At 44.1% G+C, this 24,107-nt stretch overlaps 1 protein-coding gene across 1 annotated transcript; it reads left to right on the top strand.

Moving 5' to 3' along the window:
- The first annotated feature begins 13,105 nt into the window (after nt 1-13,105).
- Nucleotides 13,106-20,188, top strand: LOC137523023 (nicotinamide N-methyltransferase-like). Its single transcript, XM_068243202.1, has 3 exons — nt 13,106-13,253; nt 15,439-15,646; nt 19,762-20,188. The coding sequence occupies exons 1-3, from the start codon at nt 13,106-13,108 to the stop codon at nt 20,186-20,188; spliced, it is 783 nt and encodes a 260-aa protein (XP_068099303.1).
- The last annotated feature ends 3,919 nt before the right edge of the window (nt 20,189-24,107 follow it).

Raw genomic sequence — 24,107 nt, 5'->3', positions numbered from 1 at the left:
TAGCGTTTCCGGATGAGGTACAGCTTTGAGATGCGTTGGAGGAGAAGGAGTCAGAGAGGTAGGTGCTGCTGTTGTTATCCAGTGGGAGGGACGGCGGTGCAGCTGTTTGCGGCGTGGGCAACACCCGCGCCGTAGCAGGTGAGGAATCGCTGCCAGGCTCCACAAGGTTCACCCAGTGCGCGGTAAGGGAGATGTATCGACCCTGGCCGAACGCACTCGTCCAGGTGTCAGTGGTGAGGTGAACCTTGCAGGCAACGGCATTCTTCAAGCTTCGGGTTATTTAGCTGACCACGTGCTCATGCAACTCAGGCACTGCAGAGCGCGCAAAGTGGTAGCGGCTGGGAACCACGTAACGTGGGATGGCCACTGACATCATGCCCTTGAAGCTGTTTGTCTCCACCACTCGATATGGCAGCATTTCGCAGGCCAAAACCTTGGCTATGCTGGCTGGCTGTTACTGCCACGGCCCGGGGGTCATTTGCTGGCAATTTCCTCTTGCGCTCAAACATCTCAGAGACAGACCACTCAACCGTAGGGCTGCACACCGAAGGGCTGTTGGTTGTTGTGTTTGATGAACACTGGGAGACCTCAAGAGCACTAGTCCGGAAAGTGACAGTGTCAGCATCGTCTGATGTTTGTGAATGTTGTGAACCACGCAATGGCTGGACTACTGCTGCTGCTGAGGCGGGTCTGGTGGTGAGTCTGGTGAACCCAAGGGAGGCAGTGTTGCTGGTGGTACCCTGTCCTGCCGCGTTTGCCCACAGTGTGGGATGTTTGGATAGAATGTGGCGGCTCATGCTGGTGGTGGAGAGGTTGTTAATACTTTTCCCCCTGCTCAGGCGGGTCTTGCACACCTTGCAAATCACCATGGTAACATCCTCAGTGCAGTCTTCAAAGAAAGCCCAGACTTTGGAGCACCTGCCTTGCTGGCGATTTCTGTTTGCGCCTCTTTTGCCTCTCACTTGAACCATGCTTGCGGTGCCTGAAATTGCGCGCCGCCTACCTTGTGGCACAAGGCGAACTCGTGCAGCAGTGGGTTCCTCAACAGACTCATCTGTGCTGCTGCTACGACGGCGATGTTCTCGTTCACAAACAAAATCTGGGTCTATGTCCACATTGTCCATACCCTCCTCTTCCATCTCCTCAAACTCGTCATATGTCATTGTGGGGGGCCGCCGCCGTGGAGTAGAGCTCCCCAGAACAACCTCTGCGCAGCTCACTCCAACGTCGTCTGGTTATCTGGCAGTTGTGTGCGTGGTGTCGCTGCCGGTTGTGTCAGCTTTGTGCCCACTGGCTCCTTGTAACTGGCTGAGGACTCGGACCTCGTGCGTGATGTGCTGGTGCTGCTTAACCCACTGCTGGACGCTTGAGAGGTCATCCAAGTAATTATCTGGTCCTGTTCTTTTGGATCTGTGAGGGTTGTTGTCCTGGACAACATGGGCGGTATTGAGTGGGTTTTCTTGGGTGCTCCCCTGTGGCCTGTACGTGAACCGTCAGGGGAAACACCTCTTCCCTTGCCCCTCCCTCTTTCACCGGATTTCTTCCTCATTTCACTTATCCTTAAAGTACACGCTGACTGGCAGCAGTACAGTGGCAGTACAGAAATGCTATACAGTGGTGGGTGAGCGGTGTACCACTTTTGTCAGCAGCGACACAGAGCACAATGCTATACAGTGGCGGGTGAGCGGTGTACTACTGTTCCCAGCAGACACAGAGTGGAAGTAAACACAATGCTATATAGTGTGGCTGAGCCGTGTACACAGAGTGGCATTAAACACAATGCTATATAGTCTGCTATATAGTCACCCCGAACAGGGTGATGTTCTGCAGAACCCGAACAGTGGCAAACACTGTTCGCCCAACACTACTGGGAGGGAACGCAGATTTTAGTACCTAAACACACGATACAACATGTTTTCCGGGGTCAGACTCTGAGGCACATACAGATGGTCCCGATCATCATCCTCATCATACAACTCTTCTCCTGAGTCTGACCCACCCACCACCTCTGCCACCCCAACATCCCCAGACACAGACCCCTCATCGTCCTCAACATTAACTTGGGATGCTGGCCTGAGCCAGACCTCCTCCTCCACATCAGGCCCCATCATCTCCTCAATGGCAGCCCTCATTAATCGCTCTGGCGCCGGACCGATGGACACAACGTTCTCCTCCGGGGAGGGCTGCTGCTGACCACTGGCTGCTGGGGTGGATGTTATAGCTTGCGTGGGGCGTTGGCTGTTGCTGTTGTTGGGAGTGCTGCTCACAGCGGAGGTCTCTGGGGAACTCATGTTGAGCTCATATAGTGGTTGACGGTGAGTGGAGTATTACTGATCCCAGCAATATACACACTGACTGGCAGAGTACGCAATGCTATATAGTGTGGCTGAGCGGTGTACACAGAGTGGCAGTAAACACAATGCCATATAGTCTGGCTGAGCGAGCGGTGTACTACTGTTCCCAGCAGAATCAGAGTGGCAGTAAACAATGGTATATAGTCTGGCTGAGCAGTGTACACAGAGTGTCAGTAAACAATGGTATATAGTCTGGCTGAGCGGTGTACACAGAGTGTCAGTAAACAATGGTATATAGTCTGGCTGAGCGGTGTACACAGAGTGTCAGTAAACAATGGTATATAGTCTGGCTGAGCGGTGTACACAGAGTGTCAGTAAACAACGGTATATAGTCTGGCTGAGCGGTGTACACAGAGTGGCAGTAAACACAATGCTATATATAGCGTGGCTGAGCGAGGTGCACAGTGGCAGTACACACAATGCTATATTAGTCAGGCTAAGCCGTGTACACAGAGTGTCAGAAAACACAATGCTATATATAGCGTGGCTGAGCGAGGTGCACAGTGGCAGTACACACAATGCTATATATAGCGTGGCTGAGCGAGGTGCACAGTGGCAGTACACACAATGCTATATTAGTCAGGCTAAGCCGTGTACACAGAGTGTCAGAAAACACAATGCTATATATATAGCGTGGCTGAGCGAGGTGCACAGTGGCAGTACACACAATGCTATATATAGCGTGGCTGAGCGAGGTGCACAGTGGCAGTACACACAATGCTATATATAGCGTGGCTGAGCGAGGTGCACAGTGGCAGTACACACAATGCTATATATAGCGTGGCTGAGCGAGGTGCACAGTGGCAGTACACACAATGCTATATTAGTCAGGCTAAGCCGTGTACACAGAGTGTCAGAAAACACAATGCTATATATATAGCGTGGCTGAGCGAGGTACACAGTGGCAGTAAACAATGCTATATATAGTGTGGCTGAGTGAGCGGTGTACTACTGTTCCCAGCAGCGACACACAATGACTGGGGGGGACCCTGGCTAGCGTGGCTGGAGAGCGAACTACCCTGCCTGCCTACCCAAAGCTAAACCCAAAGACAAATGGCGGAGATATGACGTGGTTCGGGTATTTATTTACCCGAACCACGTGACCGTTCGGCCAATCAGAGCGCGTTCGGGCCCGAACCACGTGACCCGTTCGGCCAATCACAGCGCTAGCCGAACGTTCGGGGAACGTTCGGCCATGCGCTCTTAGTTCGGCCATGTGGCCGAACGGTTTGGCCGAGCACCGTCAGGTGTTCGGCCGAACTCGAACATCACCCGAACAGGGTGATGTTCTGCAGAACCCGAACAGTGGCGAACACTGTTCGCCCAACACTATTCCAGCCTTGGTTGTAGCTTAAATAAGGCTGTTCCCCGCTTAATCTGGTCAAACCCGCAGTCGGGAACCGTATACGCAGGCGTGCCGCGGGCCGGTTCCTGACACGTATCATATGGCAAACACAGATTTATAGAATACTAGTACAAAGCCACGTCCATTGAAAAACAGGCACAAGGCCTCGGCCCCAACCACCCTGCCCCCGCAACATGTACACAGCCATGATCAGTGTGCACGTTTGTGACCCACGCACACACCCATGACCGCCACACATACCGTCCTCACGACCCTCGCGCACAACCGCAGGCGTTCACATGTATGCACACGCCCGTCCCCCCTCCGCTGTTCGAAGTCTGCCCGTGTGTCGTGCATGCACAGACACAGGGACACCATAGGAAGCAGGACAGGGAGGTTATTATATAGGATATAATGGGAGCTCTAAGTGGTGTGGGAATATGAGGATATGAAGATACAGGCAAGGTGAGCAGGGTAATGGACATAGTGAGGGGTAGGAAGATAAGGGACAAGTAGCTCATACTGTAAGTGGGCACAGTGTGTCGAGGTTTGTAGGTGAGTATTATGAAATGTAGAGTAAGGGGGCTGAGGGTGCATGAGGATCAAAAGGACATGGAGGAGGAATAGTCTCTTTTATGTTCACATAACTCGTAGGCTTATGTTAGAGGGTGATCGGCTGAGGACATAGAACATAGAAAAGAAGCAGTTTCCTATGGGGGGAGGGTAACAATTAACCCCCTCCCGATCACCTAACGCCAATTGGCAGCCTCAGGAAGGTGGCAGCCCCAGGACCGCGTAACACCAGTTGGCGTCAAAACCTGGGGCGGGGTTTTCAAGGAGATCGCGCGCACCGCTGTGCACGCATCTCCACTTGAATAACAGAACTCCGCTCCATCATCAGTATCCCAGCGGCGATCGTCACTAAGGGACTGTTAAACGCCAAAACATTGTCTATTTACATTGTACGGTGCTGCGATCTATAGCAGCGCTGTACTGGGGACAGCCGTGTCACCCAATTGTCCCCTGGAGGCTATAGAAAAAAAATTAAAATCATAATTTTTATTATAAAAGAAAGCTCTGTTGGTGGGCAGAAAAGGGGGGGGGGGGGTTGTGATTCATTTGTGTGCACGGATGTGAGCTCTGCAGTAAGCCATTAAAACTGCAGCGCCCTAATTTGAAAAATAATAGCCTGGTCACCAGGGGGGGTAAGCCTGTGGTCCTTAAGTGGTTAAAAGCTTGCTTGCTTGGGCTAGGCATGGAGGCGGGAATCAGAGCTGCATCACCACAAGCAACTTAGGCAGGTTTAGGGCATTGATGGAGGATAGGGGTCTGGTTGACGCTAGCCCCCCAACAAATGTTTACAGAATAGTCGTGTGGCCATCAAGGGTTGGCCCAAAGCTCTTACTTGACCAGGGCTTCATTTCACCATAATCCATTTCAGGAGGGAATAGTTTTTTTTACACTGTGCTATTACTTGACAGATCCTCACCCAGTGCCCTCACTTATGGACACACTCCATGACAGTAATGACCTACTACGCTGGCTGAAACACCTAATGCAATACATAAACTAAAGTTACATCAGGCTTTCCGTGTAATGGTAATATTATGTGCCAAAAATTCCTATCAAGAGTCACTGATAAGGCACAGAAGAGCAAATTATATATACCAGCCAAGTTCAAAAACGTAGCGTCCCAACCCAGCTCCTGATAGCAGTGACAGATACACGTATAAGCATCTTTGCAGGGGTAAATAAGTCAATAGCAAATAATAGTAGGAATCCAATTAATTTCAGCACTGCTCTTTTACAAGAATTTGCTTTATTTGTCAAAAGTGAATCAATGCATCAAAGTGAAATTAAAATGCTGTACAGCGGTTGTACAGCAATATTTTAATGTCGCTTGGATGCATTGATGCACGTTTGACAAATAAAGCAAATTCTTGTAAAAGAGCAGTGCTGAAATTAATTGGATTCCTACTGGCTGACCTGTTGGTACACAGGTGAATCCTTGCACCAGGGCCGGTTCTAATAACAATAGGAGGGACGCTTGAACAGAGGCACCATGATAGAGTAAAAACGCTTAAAAAACAGTTAAAAAGAGCAGCAGTGGTGGACTCACCTTCCCAACAAGTAAAACACAGACTGTGTTGGTTAAAGTTCAACAAAGATACAGTGTATTAAAGTACTCCACAATGCTAGTTCTATCTAAGTTCTATCTCGCTTCATCAGGCAATGAAAGGAGTAAAAACTAGTCTAGGTCCAAGTCAAAAGCTTCTGTTTAATAAAAATAGGGACTCAGGGCAAAATTAACCCGGGGGTCCTCCAGCAGACACTCTATGACCAAAAGTGGCAATAGGGGCCCTTTGTTGCAGCCAAATTTCCATCCTAGGCCTCAGCCGACTGCCGACTGCTGACTCTCCCTCCTAACCACATCCCAACTTAACGCTGCTCCCTGGGGCCCCTGCAGAGTCTTGTGGTGTATCACCTGCCTGCCAGCACAAGTGAGACGCTACTCTGCCGAAGACTCTGTAGAGACCTCAGGGAGCAACAGCTAAGATGCGGGGGAGACTCCTTGGGGGCTCCTAAAGGCTCTGGGGCCCTGGGGAGGTTGCCCCCTTTTGCCTCTATGGTAGCGTCAGCCCTGTCTTACACCCACATACACACCAGTGATTTGGGTGCTGCCTAAAACACTGTAGATCTATAGCAAATAACAGAGCATGTGCAAGCATAAATAATATATGAGAGTCGTGCAGAAAACAACAGCCATTTTCAATTAACCATTTTAGCCTTTTGGACGTGACTTTCAAGTCCAAAAGGCTGCTGCTGCGGTGCTGCGCACTCCCGCGTGCACGCGCGCCCCCGTGCCACCCCCGTTAGCCCAGAGATCAATGAATGGGAACATTCATTGTATACTGGGGACACATAGGTAGCTACAGGTGCCCCCTGTAGCTAGATGAACGCTCAATAATAAGTAGCTACAGGTGTCCCTTAGTATTAGGTAGCTAGAGGAACCTCAGTATTAAGTAGCTAGAGGTGCCCCTGACTGAAGGGAGATTTTGTGTGTGGAATGCCAAGAGCAGGGTGAGTAACCTCTCATTTACACTCTCATCAGGACGCTGCATTGGGAGGGAGGGAGACACTCAGGTAGGGGAGTGAGCCACCTTCCCATCATCAGGCACCTGTAGGCACGTGCCTACAGTGCCTTATGGTAAATACGGCCCTGACCGACAGACATCCATCAGTGACAGACACCCCATTGATAGACATAACTCAGTGACAGGCACATTCACTGACAGACATGAGTGACTAACCCCCCCCCCCCCCACCCCTCCTTCCCCAAGGATAGATTGTCTGCCTGTCAGTGACTGACATCTTCCTTGCAGTTACACTTTCAGTGGCAGACATAGAAAATAGAGGTTGTATTGTTGTCTGTGGTGTAGAGTACCACGCAGGACTCATGGGGCTCGATTCACAAAGCGGTGATAACCCAGTTAAAGACTTTAGGCGTGATAACCATTTTTATCATGCCTAAACTCAGTTTAGGCATGATAAGTTTAGGCATGATAAGTTTAGATAAGTTTAGATCGCACGCAAAGTCCTGCACGCAAAGCAGCACCATTAAACTCTATGCAAAGTGCACCAGACTTTGCTAGCGCAAAACTTTTGATCAGCTGTGCACTGCGGTGCTAACCCAGTTGGTGCTTAAACTTATCACGCCTAACAACTTATCACACCTAAACTTATCATGCCTAAACTTATCACACCTAAACTTATCACACCTAAACTTATCATGCCTAAACAGAGTTTAGGGGCCTGATTCACAAAGCGGTGCTAACAGTTAGCACCCTGGTGAAAAGCCCTTTATCATGCCTAAACTCAGTTTAGGCATGATAAGTTTAGGTGTGATAAGTTTAGGTGTGATAAGTTTAGGCATGATAAGTTTAGGTGTGATAAGTTTAGACATGATACGTTTAAGCGCCAACTGCGTTAGCACCGCAGTGCACAGCTGATCAAAAGTTTTACGCTAGCAAAGACTGGTGCACTTCGTATAAAGATTAATGGCGCTGCTTTGCGTACGGGACTTTGCAAGCGATCTAAACTTATCTAAACATATCATGCCTAAACTTATCACACCTAAACTTATCATGCCTAAACTTATCACACCTAAACTGGCTTTTCACCAGAGTAGTGCAATGGTTATCATGCCTAAAGTCTCTAACTGGGTTAGCACCGCTTTGTGAATCGAGCCCTAGGTGTGATAAAGGGCTTTTCACTAGCGTGCTAACTGTTAGCACCACTTTGTGAATCAGGCCCCCAGTGTATTGAATGTCATTCAAATATTACAGGATGCAACCACTGAGAAAGTCAACACAGATCTCAACAAAAAATGATAATGAGCCATGAACGGCTATGCTTCCTGAAACACCTCATGCAATACACAGAGTGAAGTTACATCAGGCTCCCGTGTAATGACTGTGTGCCAACAATTATCTTCAAAAGTCACTGATGATAAGCCACAGAAGAGTAAACAGAGTAAATAAATGTGTCCAGCTGAACTAAAAAAAAGTAGTATCCAATCCAAGTGTTAGCAGCAGGAATATATTTATAGGATATATATATATATATATATATATATATATATATATATATATATATATATATATATATATATATATATATATTCAGTATATATATATATTCAGTATATATATATATGTGTAGAAACGAGGCTGGCACCACCAGAGGTAGAAAAGTTAAAAATATGCTCTTTATTGATCAGTCATTAAAATGACAGCATGGTCAAAAAATAAGGCTTTGGCGGCCAAAGCCTTATTTTTTGACCATGCTGTCATTTTAATGACTGATCAATAAAGAGCTAATTTTTTACTTTTCTACCTCTGGTGGTGCCAGCCTCGTTTCTACATTTGACTACTGAGGATTCTGAGGATACAGGAATACAAGGCTTGGGCACACAACAGTTCTCTTCTATGGATGAGTGCTCCTCCAACTTCTGTTTTTGATATATATATACTATATATATATATATATATATATATATATATATATATATATATACATACAGTGGGTTGCAAAAGTATTCGGCCCCCCTGAAGTTTTCCACATTTTGTCATATTACTGCCACAAACATCAATCAATTTTATTGGAATTCCACATGAAAGACCAACACAAAGTGCTGTACACGTGAGAAGTGGAATGAAAATCATACATGATTCCAAACATTTTTTACAAATCAATAACTGCAAAGTGGTGTGTGCATAATTATTCGGCCCCCTTTGGTCTGAGTGCAGTCAGTTGCCTATAGACATTGCCTGATGAGTGCTAATGACTAAATAGAGTGCACCTGTGTGTAATCTAATGTCAGTACAAATACAGCTGCTCTGTGAGGGCCTCAGAGGTTGTCTAAGAGAATATTGGGAGCAACAACACCGTGAAGTCCAAAGAACACACAAGACAGGTCCAAGACAGGTCAGGGATCAGGTTATTGAGAAATTTAAAGCAGGCTTAGGCTACAAAAAGATTTGCAAAGCCTCGAACATCCCAAGGAGCACTGTTCAAGCGATCATTCAGAAATGGAAGGAGTATGGCACAACTGTAAACCTACCAAGACAAGGCCATCCACCTAAACTCACAGGCCGAACAAGGAGAGCGCTGATCAGAAATGCAGTCAAGAGGCCCATGGTGACTCTGGACGAGCTGCAGAGATCTACAGCTCAGGTGGGAGACTCTGTCCATAGGACAAATATTAAAAATACATATATCCAGGCACATCGCCTCTAGTTAGGACATTAAATAAATTATTAGGGAAAGGGAGGTGCTGAAGGGGGTGTGGCTAGAAACAGCAAAAATCAATTAACCCTTCGCACTCTCACATGCAAATGTTCAAACAAATGCATTCACAGATTCACTCATCCAGGCACAACTGTTATCCCTACAGCTAAATTAAAAGCCAGGGTTTTAGTTCACAGAAGAATGCATTCTTATGCTTAGTCACCTATACTGCGTAGAAGTACCCAGGTAAACATAGGTGTCCTAACTCTGGCCCTGTAACATGCATAGTGCAGACATGCAAACACATTCATTGCATCAAACCTATCAATGGATTAGGAGCACACATCCTAACTTCCTCTCCTGGGAAAGACAGTGCATCTTACCAATCGCACAAGGGAGCTAACTTTATGTGTCCATGTGCACCATGCACATACACCAGCATAAGCTGTGTGCATGCTGACAAATATACAGGGAAAGGAGGGAGTGCACTGAATTAGACCCTAGCCACAGGGGTCAATGATAAGAATAAAAATACATATATCCAGGCACATCGCCTCTAGTTAGGACATTAAATAAATTATTAGGGAAAAGGCCATCCACCTAAACTCACAGGCCAAACAAGGAGAGCACTAATCAGAAATGCAGTCAAGAGGCCCATGGTGACTCTGGACGAGCTGCGGAGATCTACAGCTCAGGTGGGAGACTCTGTCCATAGGACAAATATTAGTCATGCACTGTTCAAAGTTGGCCTTTATGGAAGAGTGGCAAGAAGAAAGCCATTGTTAACAGAAAGCATAAGAAGTCCCGTTTGCAGTTTGCCACAAGCCATGTGGGGGACACAGCACCCATGTGGAAGAAGGTGCTCTGGTCAGATGAGACCAAAATTGAACTTTTTAGCCAAAATGCAAAATGCTATGTGTGGCAGAAAACTAACACTGCACATCACTCTGAACACACCATCCCCACTGTCAAATATGGTGGTGGCAGCATTATGCTCGGGGGGTGCATCTCCTCAGCAGGGACATGGAAGCTGGTCAGAGTTGATGGGAAGATGGATGGAGCCAAATACAGGGCAAACTTGGAAGAAAACCTCTTGGAGACTGCAAAAGACTTGAGACTGGGGCGGAGGTTCACCTTCCAGCAGGACAATGACCCTAAACATAAAGCCAGGGCAACAATGGAATGGTTTAAAACAAAACATATCTATGTGTTAGAATGGCCCAGTCGAAGTCCAGATCTAAATCCAATCGAGAATCTGTGGAAAGATCGGAAAACTGCTGTTCACAAACGCTGTTCTTCTAATCTGACTGAGCTGGAGCTGTTTTGCAAAGAAGAATGGGCAAGGATTTCAGTCTCTAGATGTGCAAAGCTGGTAGAGACATACCCTAAAAGACTGGCAGCTGTAATTGTAGCAAAAGGTGGTTTTACAAAGTATTGACTCAGGGGGCTGAATAATTACGCACACCCCACTTTACAGTTATTTATTTGTAAACAATGTTTGGAATGATGTATGATTTTCGATCCACTTCTCACATGTACACCACTTTGTATTGGTCTTTCATGTGGAATTCCAATAAAATGGATTCATGTTTGTGGCAGTAATGTGACAAAACGTGGAAAACTTCAAGGGGGCCGAATACTTTTGCAACCACTGTATTACTTCAACCCCTTGTTTCTATGTATTTTCTCTGTGTACAGTAGGTGAGACTCCATGACTCTTTGCATACATTGCATCAGTTTGTATTTAATTCAGATGGTTTGTGCTGTTCACCCCATTGGTATTTGTATTTAATATTCCCTGTGAGCATGCATGGCCACACCCCCTTCCAGCACAGTTAAAGCATATAATTAGGCAAGTTTGCATTTTTCCCAGAGAATCCAGTTAGTAGCTGATAGAAAGGTGAGGTGATTTTAACTACTTTTTATTCCTATTTGTTTGACTCTTGGGCATTGTGAGGTTTTTCCCATAGTAAGAGATGTAAAGAGAGTAGCATTGACATGTTTCGACACTTACGGGTGTCTTTATCAAAATGAATTGATAAAGACACCCGTGAGTGTCGAAACATGTCAATGAGATCATAGTGGGGCGTCCCATAGGATCAGTTGCAACCACACCGCATAATTACAATTGTCTCCAAGCAGGACCAATTTTTCTATCAGAGTTGGTTAGGGCTGGAGTGCAAGGAAGCCATAGACGAGGCTGGTGAGAGGCAAGGAAGTGACGTTGTAACCCGAACTCCAAACCGGAAGTACTAGTGGTAAATGCTGCGGGGACTCGGCAGTCAGGAGACCGAGACCGATCCCCACAAACCGGCGCATCTGTTACACTAAGAGGTTTGGAAGTCACACCAGAGCAGTTTCCCACCACGCAATCCTCGGCTGCAGAAGCGGTATCAGTGAGTAGGCTTTTGGTTGCTCATATAGTTGAAAAAAACGGCTAGCGAACCGGTGACCTACAGTATTAATAAGTATTGAGATCCCCCTATCTATACGGCTAACAAGAAGCCAGAGACATACTGGAGATATAAGACTGACGGTTAAGTCAATAACCAGATATATTAGGGGGCCTATAAATGATATGAATATCTGTGGAAAGGACATCTAGAGATCTATCAGGCCCCTCTATATAGGAGGCAATTTTAAAATTTTGTGAATTTTATCATCACCACTTTTTGATACGTATATATATATATATATATATATATATATATATATATATATATATATATATATATATATATATACAGTAGTAGATGCAGTGTTGGGTCAGTTTACAGCACAACAGAAGGAATCTGACATCAAAAATTACATCATATCAATCAGTATTAACCGCTAAAGTCGGCAAAAAGTATGCAAAAATTATATGAAAATTGCGTGAAATTACAAATGAATTACACAAAATAAAAATAAAAAATAAAAAATGAAAGGCTTACCCTGATGAACAGATGAAAAGACACCGAGATGGCCACACTAACGCACACCGCACTTAGTCCAACTAGTTTCGCCTAAAGCTACCTCAGGAAGCAAGTAGTGTAAACAAATTGCTAGCAGCATATACATTACCTAGGTTACACCATTTATGCAATGTGCATTATGTACCTTGTGTAAGTATTATAAGCTTGCCATGTGCTCAGCAACGTTTCATAGATTTAGTGGATTGCCCCCCTCCTTCTTACTTCTGTTGGCCACTAGATTCTTTCTCTCTAGTCTTCATTTCCCTCGCTCTGTGAATCCTTCCACACTCCATAAACCTACAGCCCAGCTTTCACACTTCCTGACTTATTAGGAAGTATCTTTTCATTTTGATTGTCCAGCTAAGAATTTTTGAAAACTGTCACTAAGCTCAAATTGCAATTTTATTCACATTAAATAACAAAGGCAATACTGAGCATCAAGACTTTAAACCTACGGGATGTAATGATGAAATATATGTGTTTGTAGTGGAGCTATTGGGTATGATTGTCTCTGGCATTCATTCATCTCTGGCAAGTTCAAAGATTTTCAATGCCAGATCTGCCCTCCCCCTGACCCCCCCTAGTCAGAACTTTGGACATAAACAGATAATTCTGTGCAGTGTACAGAAAATTCTGATTCTTCTCTGAGCTCGGAGTCAGCGATGGCCGAATTCATCAACTCCCGTGAATATGAGGATAAATTAGATCCTCGCCTTTACCTGGAGACCTATTTTCACCTGGAATCAGGAACCCTAGCGAACAATTTCATCCGATTTCAGGAGGAAAATTTACACAAAGTATTTTCTTCAGGTATTTAACTGCCTCCTGCTGTCAAATTGTTGTGTAAAAATTTCCTCAACAAGTCAGGAGGGTTACCATTAAAGCGGTATAAAACCCTGACATAATATTCAATAAAAACATGTTTTCCTACGTTTTATATGCCATACGGTTAGCATATTTGCTTTTGTGCATAAGTATTATTATTCATTTAGAAATTATAAGTACCTAAAGTACACTTATTTTACTCTGAGAGCTGACGTTGCATTTTAATTATCACTGCGTTATTCATCCTCTAACTTAATCAGAAAGCATCAGAAAGCATTTATGCATGTCTTACTTTGTTCAGGGGACCAGGCAGTGTGAGAGAAGCCTTTGTTTACATTTCTCACTTGATACAATTAAACACAAGATAACATTATGTAAAGTTCGGAAGCGGCCAGCTCTGCAGGCAGGGAAGCCTCTAAAGCTTGTGTTAACCCTTTAAATGCAGTTCTAGTAAAAAAAATGCTGGTTGTATATAATATGCTGTAAATAATCTATTAGAGGAAAGTAGAAATGCTGGGTTTCATTCCGCTTTAACAGGGAATCTACAAAAAGTTATAAGCACTATACTATTGTAGCAATTCATGGACACCAATGAGAATGCATAATCTTATTTTGATGAGACTGCTATGATCTGGTGAAAAAATGACATCTGATTGGTTGTCATATTTTGTGGGTGACAAGAGGTTAAATAGGCCCAGGGGAGGTTGTTATGTCATATGTTTTTGTTATTTATTTTTTTTATTACAGGTAAGTATTGGTATGCAGTGCTGCTTGCAAATTTTCACCAAAGTAATTTTTGCATCGAAAATGCTATTTTTACAATTTCAAGAAAATACTCTTGAACATACATTGTATTTTCGCAATATGGTCAAAGAAAACAAATTTTTCTTTCCAATGCAACAATTAGCAAAAACCGCCCCAAAATTTTATTTTTTCCGCATAAAAATGCAAAAAGCACAAAACTCGTTTATCTTAGCATGAAAATTTGAGAAAAATATGAAAAATCACAAACTTCTTACAAAATGATTTTTGATGGCATTTTACATTATTTTCACAAAAATTAATTTTTATGGAGAGTGTGTCAATTGTCATCACTGTTGGTAGGTCTGCCAGGGATCCTTAAACAGCAGTATTGCAGCTATGTAGCATATGTGTATAGCTGCAATACTGATGGGTAAAGACACATTGTTTGTTATTTAACCACATTTAGAAACCATTTTTCCTACTGTAACTTTAAAGTCAATTCTCTTAAAAAACCACAAGGTGTTCTTAAAACATTATGTTGTACTTGTTCCCACTTTTTTCCTAACATAGCTAGCAAATAAGGGGATTATAGCACATTTGGGGGCTTTTCTATAAGTATTAACCAATTAAAGGACTTCTGAGACAAAATAGCTAATGTATTTTTTACTTACCTGGGGTTTCTTCCAGCCCCCAGCAGCCATCTCAGTCCCTCACCGCAGCCCAGGTCCTCCTCGGTGTCCCCGCTGGCCGCCAGTAATGATGGTGACCGGCCGGCGAGGTCGGCTCTTCTGCGCTGCACGTCCACATCATCTGGGACGTACTGCACCTACGCAGTAGTTGTGTGCAAGCGCAGTACGTGACAGATGATGTGGACGCGTGGGCATTTGAGCCCAAGCAGGCGCAGAAGAGCCGACCCCGCTGCAGCGAGGGACAGACGTCTGCGAGGGGCAGGAAGAAGCCCCAGGTCAGTAAAAACTATATTAGTTATTTCGCCTCGGAAGTTCTTTAATCAATGCCATTGGCTTCAATGCAATTAGAGAAACTGGTTTGCCAAAACAATTTGCAGAACCACCAAAAGTTTGAAGAAATTTACAAACAGGTCGGACACATCCTCACTCATCCCTACAGATAGGGTTTTAGTGTAGTAAAGCTCAAAGACTTGTTACTTCTGATTGCTTTGCAGCACAAAAAAGCAGGTTTTGCATCAGTCATAGCTGCTGTTTAGCATCCTATCTTAAAAATGAAGCTATTAAGCTAAAAATAAAAATATGAGACTCTGTTTTATGTTACAAAAGATCTATTTACCATTGATAAAACACAAGTACAATTAATTACTGCACGAGTTTATTTTCACTTCAGGTGTGCTTTAATTATGCTGTTTGCTGCTGCATATGCTGTATAGTAATTATCTTTTACTGTGATTTAGGTAAGGTAAAAGGGAAGACACTTGTTGACGTTGGCACCGCCCCCTGCATCCAACAGCTCCTTCCTGCCTGCAAAGCCTTTGATGAGATAATCACCACCTGGCACACCAAGCGCGAGCTCCGCGAGCTGCAGAAATGGCAGAACAGAGAGGCTGACGCCTTCGACTGGTCATCCATCGTGAAGTATGTCTGTGAGCTGGAAGGAAATGGGTGAGGAGCTAATCTGTTATTCTTAGGGTTATTTGGCTTCACAGAAAATACTGTATGCGTGAATGAGTGTCATCCAGAAAGCAATGCCCCTTTTCCTTTGATCTGCCATGCAAGGTACTCTTTCTAAGTAATATAACTTGCATGTCTAGTAAAACCCCTTCTCTACCTGCACCAATTGTCACATGATTGCAAAATTCCAGTAGCTGTTTGTTCAGCAGCATTAATATGAAGTCATCCTTATCCTTAATCCTTACAACCCATAGGTGAACGGTGTAATCCTACTAAAACAAATGGACTGAAATCCTTGTAAGAAGGTATCATACATTTTTAAATAAAGGAAGTGATTACGTGGAAAAATATTTAAAAGATACATTGAGCATGACGCACGAACCACTGGTACTATTGCTTTGCGCAGGTAGAGTATAGCAATATTATCTGTACACTTACTAGCACCAGCCAAGTACGTGTTACACAATTAACATACCCTGTGGAACATGGGTAACACAAGCATTTGATGGTAATGTGTGTTAAGCTACTTGCTTGTAATGTGTGTGTTACCATAGCAATGGTCAGCCATTCTCCGCCCGTGTCCTTGCTTCCCACCTTCTCCTGTGCATCCATTGGGACGTGGCTGAAGGAGGGCTGAGAGCTGTGCAGCCGCACTCACGTCTATGCATACTGCGCAGCTGTGGCTCAGCTCGGCAGCCATCTTGAGTGGGGAAGGAGAAAACAACCCATGTGGTGGGGTCTAGACCCACAGGGGGGCCAGTACAAGCTAAATAAAGGCAGCGGAATGAAACGGAGGGCGCGGATGGTGTCCTCTATGGAGCAAAAAAGCACACAGGTGCTGATCTTTTTTTTTTGCTGTCTGGCCTCAGAAGTCCTTTAACTACTTCAGTACCAGCAATCTATGGCCCCTTAGGGACCAGAGACTGCTGATACAAAAACCGGCTTATCAATAACACGCCTCATGGATCCACCGCTACCAATGTTTGTCCCGCTCCTCTGTTGCTGAAGCTCATTTGCTCTGCTGTTGCTGTGAGAGCCGAGCTCTGTGAGCCGGCCAGGAGCTGATTTCATTGGCCGATTTAATTGGCTCCCAGTGATCACAGGGTCAGGAGCCAATTAAATTGGCTCCTGTCCTGTCTGGCTCACAGAGCTCTCCTGTCATAACGACTGCAGGGCAAGTGAGCTGTAGCGGGGAGAGAGTGGCACAATTGGTGATAGCAACGAGTCCATGCAGAATGCAAAAGTTGAAATCTATGCCCAGGCAGGGTTAGGTGGGCACAAACAGGGTGTAGATTTCAACTACTGCCACCTGAAAGTGTTTAATTGGTTAAAGAGAAACTCCAACCAAGAATTGAACTTTATCCCAATCAGTAGCTGATACCCCCTTTTACATGAGAAATATATTGCTTTTCACAAACAGACCATCAGGGGGCGCTGTATGACTGATTTTGTGCTGAAACCCCTCCCACAAGAAGCTCTGAGTACCGCGGTACTTTTGGCAGTTTGTTACAATGTAACAAGGTTCACAGACAGGAAATAGCTGCTTACAGCTGTCTCTAACAGCCAAAACAGCTAACAGCAGCAGCTACCTAACCTGCCCACAGTAAAAATGTCACCATGTAATAAATGTCAGAATGTAAATCGGGGAGAGGAAATATTTTACAATGAACAAACACTAACTAAATCATTTATACATGATTATTGTAAAAATGAAGCACTTTTTTTTATTACATTATTTTCACTGGAGTTCCTCTTTAACTTATTTAATGAAAAACATTTGAACTTTCTTGATGACCTTGCCACCCTGGCATTTGTCTAAGAAATCTAATGGGTTTCAGCGCAAAGCCCCTGTCTGGGTCGAGTTGTTTGTAGGAATATTAGTGTGTTTGTATGTATTGAACAGAAAATTAGTGTAGTTATGCATTCAAAAAGGCTGTAATTTTCCCCCACAAATTAGAAAAAAAAAATATCCACTGTACCAATTAATAAATCCTTATCCACTCCCTAGCAACCCCCACTGCCTGTGCTCTCTCCTCAATAGTCACATAGGCACGAAGTAGTGGTAAGAGAGATTTCTCTGACGGCTGAACCACACCTACCTTCTAACTGACACACTTTTATTGCTGTCAACAAGTAGGGACTAGGGATGGTCGATGAGATGATTTCAAGTTGAATCAAATTTTATGCCAATTTTACACAAATGTACAAAGCTTGGAAATTGATAAATCAAATAAAGCAGCCGTATAATTTTCATAACATTTTAATTACCTAGGAACCATTAGAATCTTATTTGCTATCAATGGGACTTAAATAATTTTGAGTTGATACAAATGTTATTCCAATTTTATGCAAATATATGCAGCTTGGAAATAGATAAATTAAAAAGCAGCTGTATAATTCTTCATACAACTTTTAGACTCTTATTGATCATGTCTATAGTTGCTTAAGTTTTCAATCTACTTTTTCTGTTTTTATGGACAAAAGACTAAACAATTCTGCACACCTTTGGACTTGGGAAGGGGACTGAAGGGGATTCTTGTAATTTTATTTAATTACATCAGCCTCTGGTAACCCTCAATATTGCATGTGCTGTCCTTTACCACTACCCACCCACCCGCTGTTCTAAACCGTCCGGTTGGTCCCTGTTAACGGACCAACAGACGTTCGAAAACATCCCCCCTCGCTGTGAAAAAGCCTTCCCTGAACCATACAGAGTGCCTGTAAGCAAAGCTCATGGCTTCAACAAGAAGCCAATGTGATTTGCTCTTACAACACCCTCTCTGTCTCACAGAGATAGAGTGTGAGGACATCTAGTGGTCAATAAACAAATACATGTGAAAATAAAAAAAACACATTTTACACTACATTTTACATTTAATAAATTAAATAAAAATAAATTAATACCTCCATTCCCCCTCCCTGAACTGCCTCCCCCATAGTTACTAAAATAAAAACATTTGCAAATAAAAAAAATGATGGCATTTCAAAAAAGAACCCCAAACAAACAAACAAAAAAACCCCCATAAAATTGTTATGTTAGGAACTCCGCTTTTCTACTATGTATGGCATGAGGGTATATTACTGTTATATTTGTATATCTGGGGTTGTAATTAGCGATAGACGCAAAACTGAAAAAATGCACCTTTATTTACACAAATAAAATATTGTCACCATACATTGTACTAGGGACATCATTTAAACGTTGTTATAACCGGGACAAATGGGCACATCAAATATGTGGGTTTTATTCACAGTAAAATGTTTTTAAAACTATAATGGCTGAAAACTGAGAAATATTTTTTTTCCATATTATTCCCGTTAAAATGCATTTAGAATAAAATAATTCTTAGCACAATTTACCACTCCAAAAAAAAGCCTAATTGGTGGCGAAGAAAACAAGTTATAGATCCTTTTGTTGTGACAAGTAGTGATAAAGTTATTGGCGAATGAAAGGGAGGAGCACCGACAGGTGAACATTGCTCTGGTCTATTAGGGTAACAACCCTTGGAGGTTAAGGTGGTCCCACTAAAGTGCTCTTTTTAAAGGGACTTCTCCCTGCTTACACCAGCATCCTACACTCCATGGTGATTTTTTTTTACAGAGAAAACATTTAAGGGCGGTAATTTTTTTGTCATGAAAAGGGAAAGAAAGAAAAAGGACCATTTTTATATGCTATTGATAAATGGATGGAAGTTAACAACCCTGGGAGGTGTTGCTTGCCCTCTCTTAAAGCTAAGTATGTATGTTGCCTGAGATCATCCGATCTTTGCATTATCACATATGGTCAGGACCAGATTTCCATAAAGGCAACCTAAGCTATGGCTTAGGGTAGCCGCCCGCTGCCCAAAGGGGCAACTAGATATGGAATTGGGGGTTGCTGCATATGGCAGAGGGCTTCCCCTTTAAGGGGGGGGGGGGTGTTGGTGAAAGAAAACCAAGGTGTACACATAGTAGAGGGGGCTGCACACAGAATGGGAAGAGGAGCCACAGAAAAGGTGGCCAACGGAGGAGAAAGCAGCCTTGGGTATTATATGGCTCTACATACTAAATTAAAATTAGAATATATCGAGCATATTATAAATTGGATGTAATGTTCTGTGTTTTAGAATCACCGTGAAAGAGAAGGAAGAGAAACTGAGAGGAAAGATAAAGCAAACATTGTTCTGTGATGTCAGTCAGAGCAACCCGCTTGCGCCAACTAACGTTCCCAAAGTTGACTGTGTCACCGCCACCGGGTGCCTGGAGGCTGCCTGCAGAAACTACGAGGCCTACAGCCTGGCTCTGAAGAACATCTCTAATCTCCTCAATCCAAGTGGGCACTTGCTAATTGTGGGGGACCTTGGGACCAATTACTTTGAGGTTGGAGCCCAAAAAGTTCTCTCACTGTCCGTAAGTGAGAAGTTTCTTAAAGATGTGATTAGTAAAAATAACTATCACATTGTAGAGCTGGCAACTTTTAGCAGACCAAAAGCAGTAGATGCTGAAACCTCAGATCGTAAGGGATTTTATTTTCTCCATGCCCAGAAAGTGTAAAGAGGAATGAGGACTTTTCGGGTTTTACAAATAATTATTTGAAGTGGGTGGGTTACAGGGCTTTTTTCAGTGCAGCACATAGTCAATCTTGAAAGGTTTAGTCACTGTTCTGAAGAACTTAATGATGATCTCTGTAATGTCCCTGGCCAGCAGAACCAAGCAGGGATGCTCGGGTAGTGCTTTTTATTACCCGCCCGGATCTGGATCCGGGTATCCGGATCCGACCTTGCGGATATCCGGATCCCATCCGGATATCCGACCAAATTACCCGCTGGTACCCGACCTATTCGGGTATCTGGATAGAAAACCCGGAAGTGCCCTTTAAATAGCTTTAAAATGGTTTTTAGGGTAAATGATGCATGTAGCATCATGTTTTTTTAAAGGGAAATACTAATTAATTATTTGGTGGACATAAAATGAAAAAAAGCTGTCAATTAACATCAGGACTAGGTTCCAGTCAGACAGCGGCCGTGCAGCCCACATTGTGTCCAAAGTCCAATCGCACAACTGGGACATGACAGTTTTCAGCCAGACACCTCCAAAAAATGACCCCGTAATTGTGTTTTGGGTTGAATATAGGTGGCGGTATCAGCAGCAGTGGCCTGTGGCACCGTGGCGGCCATATTGGGGAGGTGAAGATTCTCCTGCGGCCAGAATGGGATGCTGCGGCTTTTCTCCCTGTGGCGGTTGGGGGTTGAGTGGTGCGGCTGGTGGTAGCGGCAGAAGGATGTGGTGGGTCCCGCATTCCACGGCCACTGTCTGCAATGCTGATCCTCCGTGCCAAACCCACTGACGCATTCTCCTCCTCAGAGTCAGAGCTGTGGATGGTAGTCACGGTCCTTCATCCCATCATCAACATCATAACCCCCTCCTCAAAACCCAGAACATATACTGTCCTGCTGGCCTACACAGACACAGACACAGACAGGACCTAACTGAGTGAATTAAATCAAACAATTACAAGCTAGCTAGCTAAAAAAAACAATAGAACAATAGCGTAGTGAAGATGTTTAGCACTCAAAGCTTTAGGTTTATCACTGTATACAGCACTTGCTAAGCCAACAGCACTGGAGCAAGTCTGTCAGTGAGCAGCCAGCCAGCCACACAAGCAAGGACGATCTGTCTCATCATGCCAGCCCTCCTTACTATACAGGGGGGCTGGCCAGGGTTCCCTTCTGTGATTGGGTGCCAGGACTTAGGCTGGTAGGCCTCTGATTGGCTCAATGAGGTCAGGTGGGGCTGGCCAGGGTTCCCCTCTGTGATAGGTTGCTAGGGCTTCTGCTGAGAGCCCTCTGATTGGCTGAATGACATCATCTCCTTACTAGTTACACTATCCGGATCCAAATCTGGATATCTGGATGGATACCCGCGGGTGTCCGGATTATGCAGCTAGCTATCCAGATAGAATCCGGATAGTGCTATCCGGATAGTGGCCCAGGTATCCAGATCCGGATCCGGATAGCAGAAAAATGGTCGGATACCTGGGTTTACCCGGGTACCCGGATCCGGATGAGCATCCCTGGAACCAAGTTCACATTCTCTGTAGAAAATTCACAGCCAGAATAACCTATGGGATAATGTTGTTAAACCATATTGTCCATTATCCCATAATGCCTTGTTATGGCACACAAAGTTGGTGCGGTGCTGTCCCTTAACTGCCCTTTAGAAGAATTACTGAATTATTGATCACTAGATAATAAGGAGAGACCTTCTAGGGAAAAACACACGTGACACTAAAGGCTTTTTCACACCATGTAAGATTCGCAGAAATTGCATTATGACTGTTGATCATCGGCAAGTATCTCCTGATAGCAGCTTTCACACTACAGGATTTTTTAATTGTGCAATGTTTGGAAAAGCACTGCACGTTGTGCTTTGGGAGTGAGAGCAACAAACTGTGGCAACATTTTGAAATTGCAATGATGATTTTTCATCAATTTTTGTTGTGAAACAGCCCTATGAGACTACATGCTACAGCGGTGGATTTAAAAAAAAGAGTAGCAATACTCAGAAAAGGGTACTCACACAAACTCAGTTGCTCTAAAAGCAGCCATTGGAAAACAGGTGGGTATTAATTAACCCTCCAAACTGAGATCAGTAAAAAAATATAAAATATCAATCTGACTCCCAACAGAGCTATCTAAACAAAATTGAAGCTGTCCAACAGCAATGAAATAAATCTAAAAACTATTTAAAAGGAGCTATGTGTTGGCTTAGCTCAAGCATGTCAGTAACCAATGTAGTGTCAAATCAGTTTATTAAGCACAAAAATAGACTTGAGATTTGTCAAGAAAAAGCTCGCTTCTTCATGTCAATACAATAGAACCTCGTTATAGTAAACTCTGATATAGTAAACCTCTGGATATAGTAAACCAAGTCCTCAGGTCCCCACAAATGTGTCTGTATAAATATACAAAAGTATGACCAATTCTGATATAGTAAACTTCTGATATAGTAAACTACCGTATATACTCGCATATAAACCGAATTTTTCAGCACAAAATATGTGCTGAAAAGTCCCCCCTTCGGCTTATATGCGAGGCAGCAGTCAGTACCTCCCCATATCTCTGTGCCCCCATGCCCCCGAGTGCAGTAGTGAGCTGATTACGCTGTCCCGATCTGTGCAGCATTGCAGGCACAGCCGCTTTGATGATTTTACTCCCGGCCAGAAACTTTCAATTGTTTCTTAATTGCTGCGTCCCCACAGCCAGGCTGTGCTGTGCTATGTGTCTGGACCTGTGTTGTGTGACAGGCAGCTGAACACTGATTATGCTCGGAGATGTATAGGGCTATGCTTGCAGCTCACTACAATGTCAGAAGTACTCGTAGTGAGCTGCAAGCACAGCCGTATACATCTCCGAGCATAATCAGTGTTCAGCCGCTTATTACACAACACAAGTCCCGACATAACAGCACAGCCTCGCTGCGAGGAATGTAGCAATAAAGAAACAAGTTTCCCGGCTGCAGGGGGAGGGAGGGGAGGAGAGCGAGTGAAGGATACGAGCACGTACCAAAAGGATCTTCTACACTACATCTCCCTGCATGCTTTGCTGTGTTCTGCACATGTGCGGTAGGACACGAGTTCTGGATGGAAGAAAGTGAAGTGCAGATGGAGATGTAATGTAAAGAGGAGATAAAGGATGGATGGAAGTGATTTATGAGAGAAGTTACATTCTTTGAAGTTCCAGGGGAGGAAATTAGTGCCCTGGTGAGTCCAGTTTAACAGATAATCCTTTGTTTTTGTTTTTGTTTGTCTAATTAGTCATTCAGGAGACTCACAATTAAATGCACTGCTAAGCTTGCTGGTGTCTGCAGCACATCCATTTACATTGCTGAATATTTCTAAAGCAAAGTTCTGAGGGGCACTGACAATTAGCAGACATCTGGCTATGGGGAGGGGGGCTGCTTCACGCTGAAGGGCAGCTGCATGACATAAGGCTCATACATGTTTTAAATAATTGTTATTTATTATGCTTATTAATTCATGATTGTTTTGGGCAGTAGTTTAAGAACAACTGATGTACAGACATTCTATTCACCTCCATGTTTGGAAGGCAGTGCTGTTTGTGTGCATCTGGTCATTTATACTGGATATTGGGAGGCCTAATACTGGGTGCACGACTTACTATTTATACTGTAGAGGGGGCTATACTGAGGGTGGGAGGGGGGGGGGGGGGGGGCTTATTTGCGAGTCAATGACTTTTTCCTGATTTTTGAGGGAAAAGTGGGTACCTCGGCTTATATGCGGGTCGGCTTATATGCGAGTATATACGGTACTTTTCCAAGTCTCTTGGAGTTTACTATAAAGGGATTCTACTGTATAAAGCACCCAAGAGCATACAGAGGGGTACATTCATCACTAGACATCAAAAGTCAGTGACAGACACAAGTGACAAGGGACACAACAAAATATATAGTG

Source organism: Hyperolius riggenbachi, chromosome 6 (assembly GCF_040937935.1).
Source record: "Hyperolius riggenbachi isolate aHypRig1 chromosome 6, aHypRig1.pri, whole genome shotgun sequence".
In the NCBI taxonomy this organism is placed as follows: domain Eukaryota; kingdom Metazoa; phylum Chordata; class Amphibia; order Anura; family Hyperoliidae; genus Hyperolius; species Hyperolius riggenbachi.
This window is presented reverse-complemented; position numbering and strand designations above follow the sequence as displayed.

Bases quoted from the DNA above. Each gene is read 5' to 3' on its own strand.
- LOC137523023 (XM_068243202.1), top strand. From the start codon at position 13,106: ATGGCCGAATTCATCAACTCCCGTGAATATGAGGATAAATTAGATCCT. The intron at 13,254-15,438 runs GTATTTAACTGC...ACTGTGATTTAG, and splicing joins ACACAAAGTATTTTCTTCAG to GTAAGGTAAAAGGGAAGACA. The intron at 15,647-19,761 runs GTGAGGAGCTAA...TCTGTGTTTTAG, and splicing joins TGTGAGCTGGAAGGAAATGG to AATCACCGTGAAAGAGAAGG.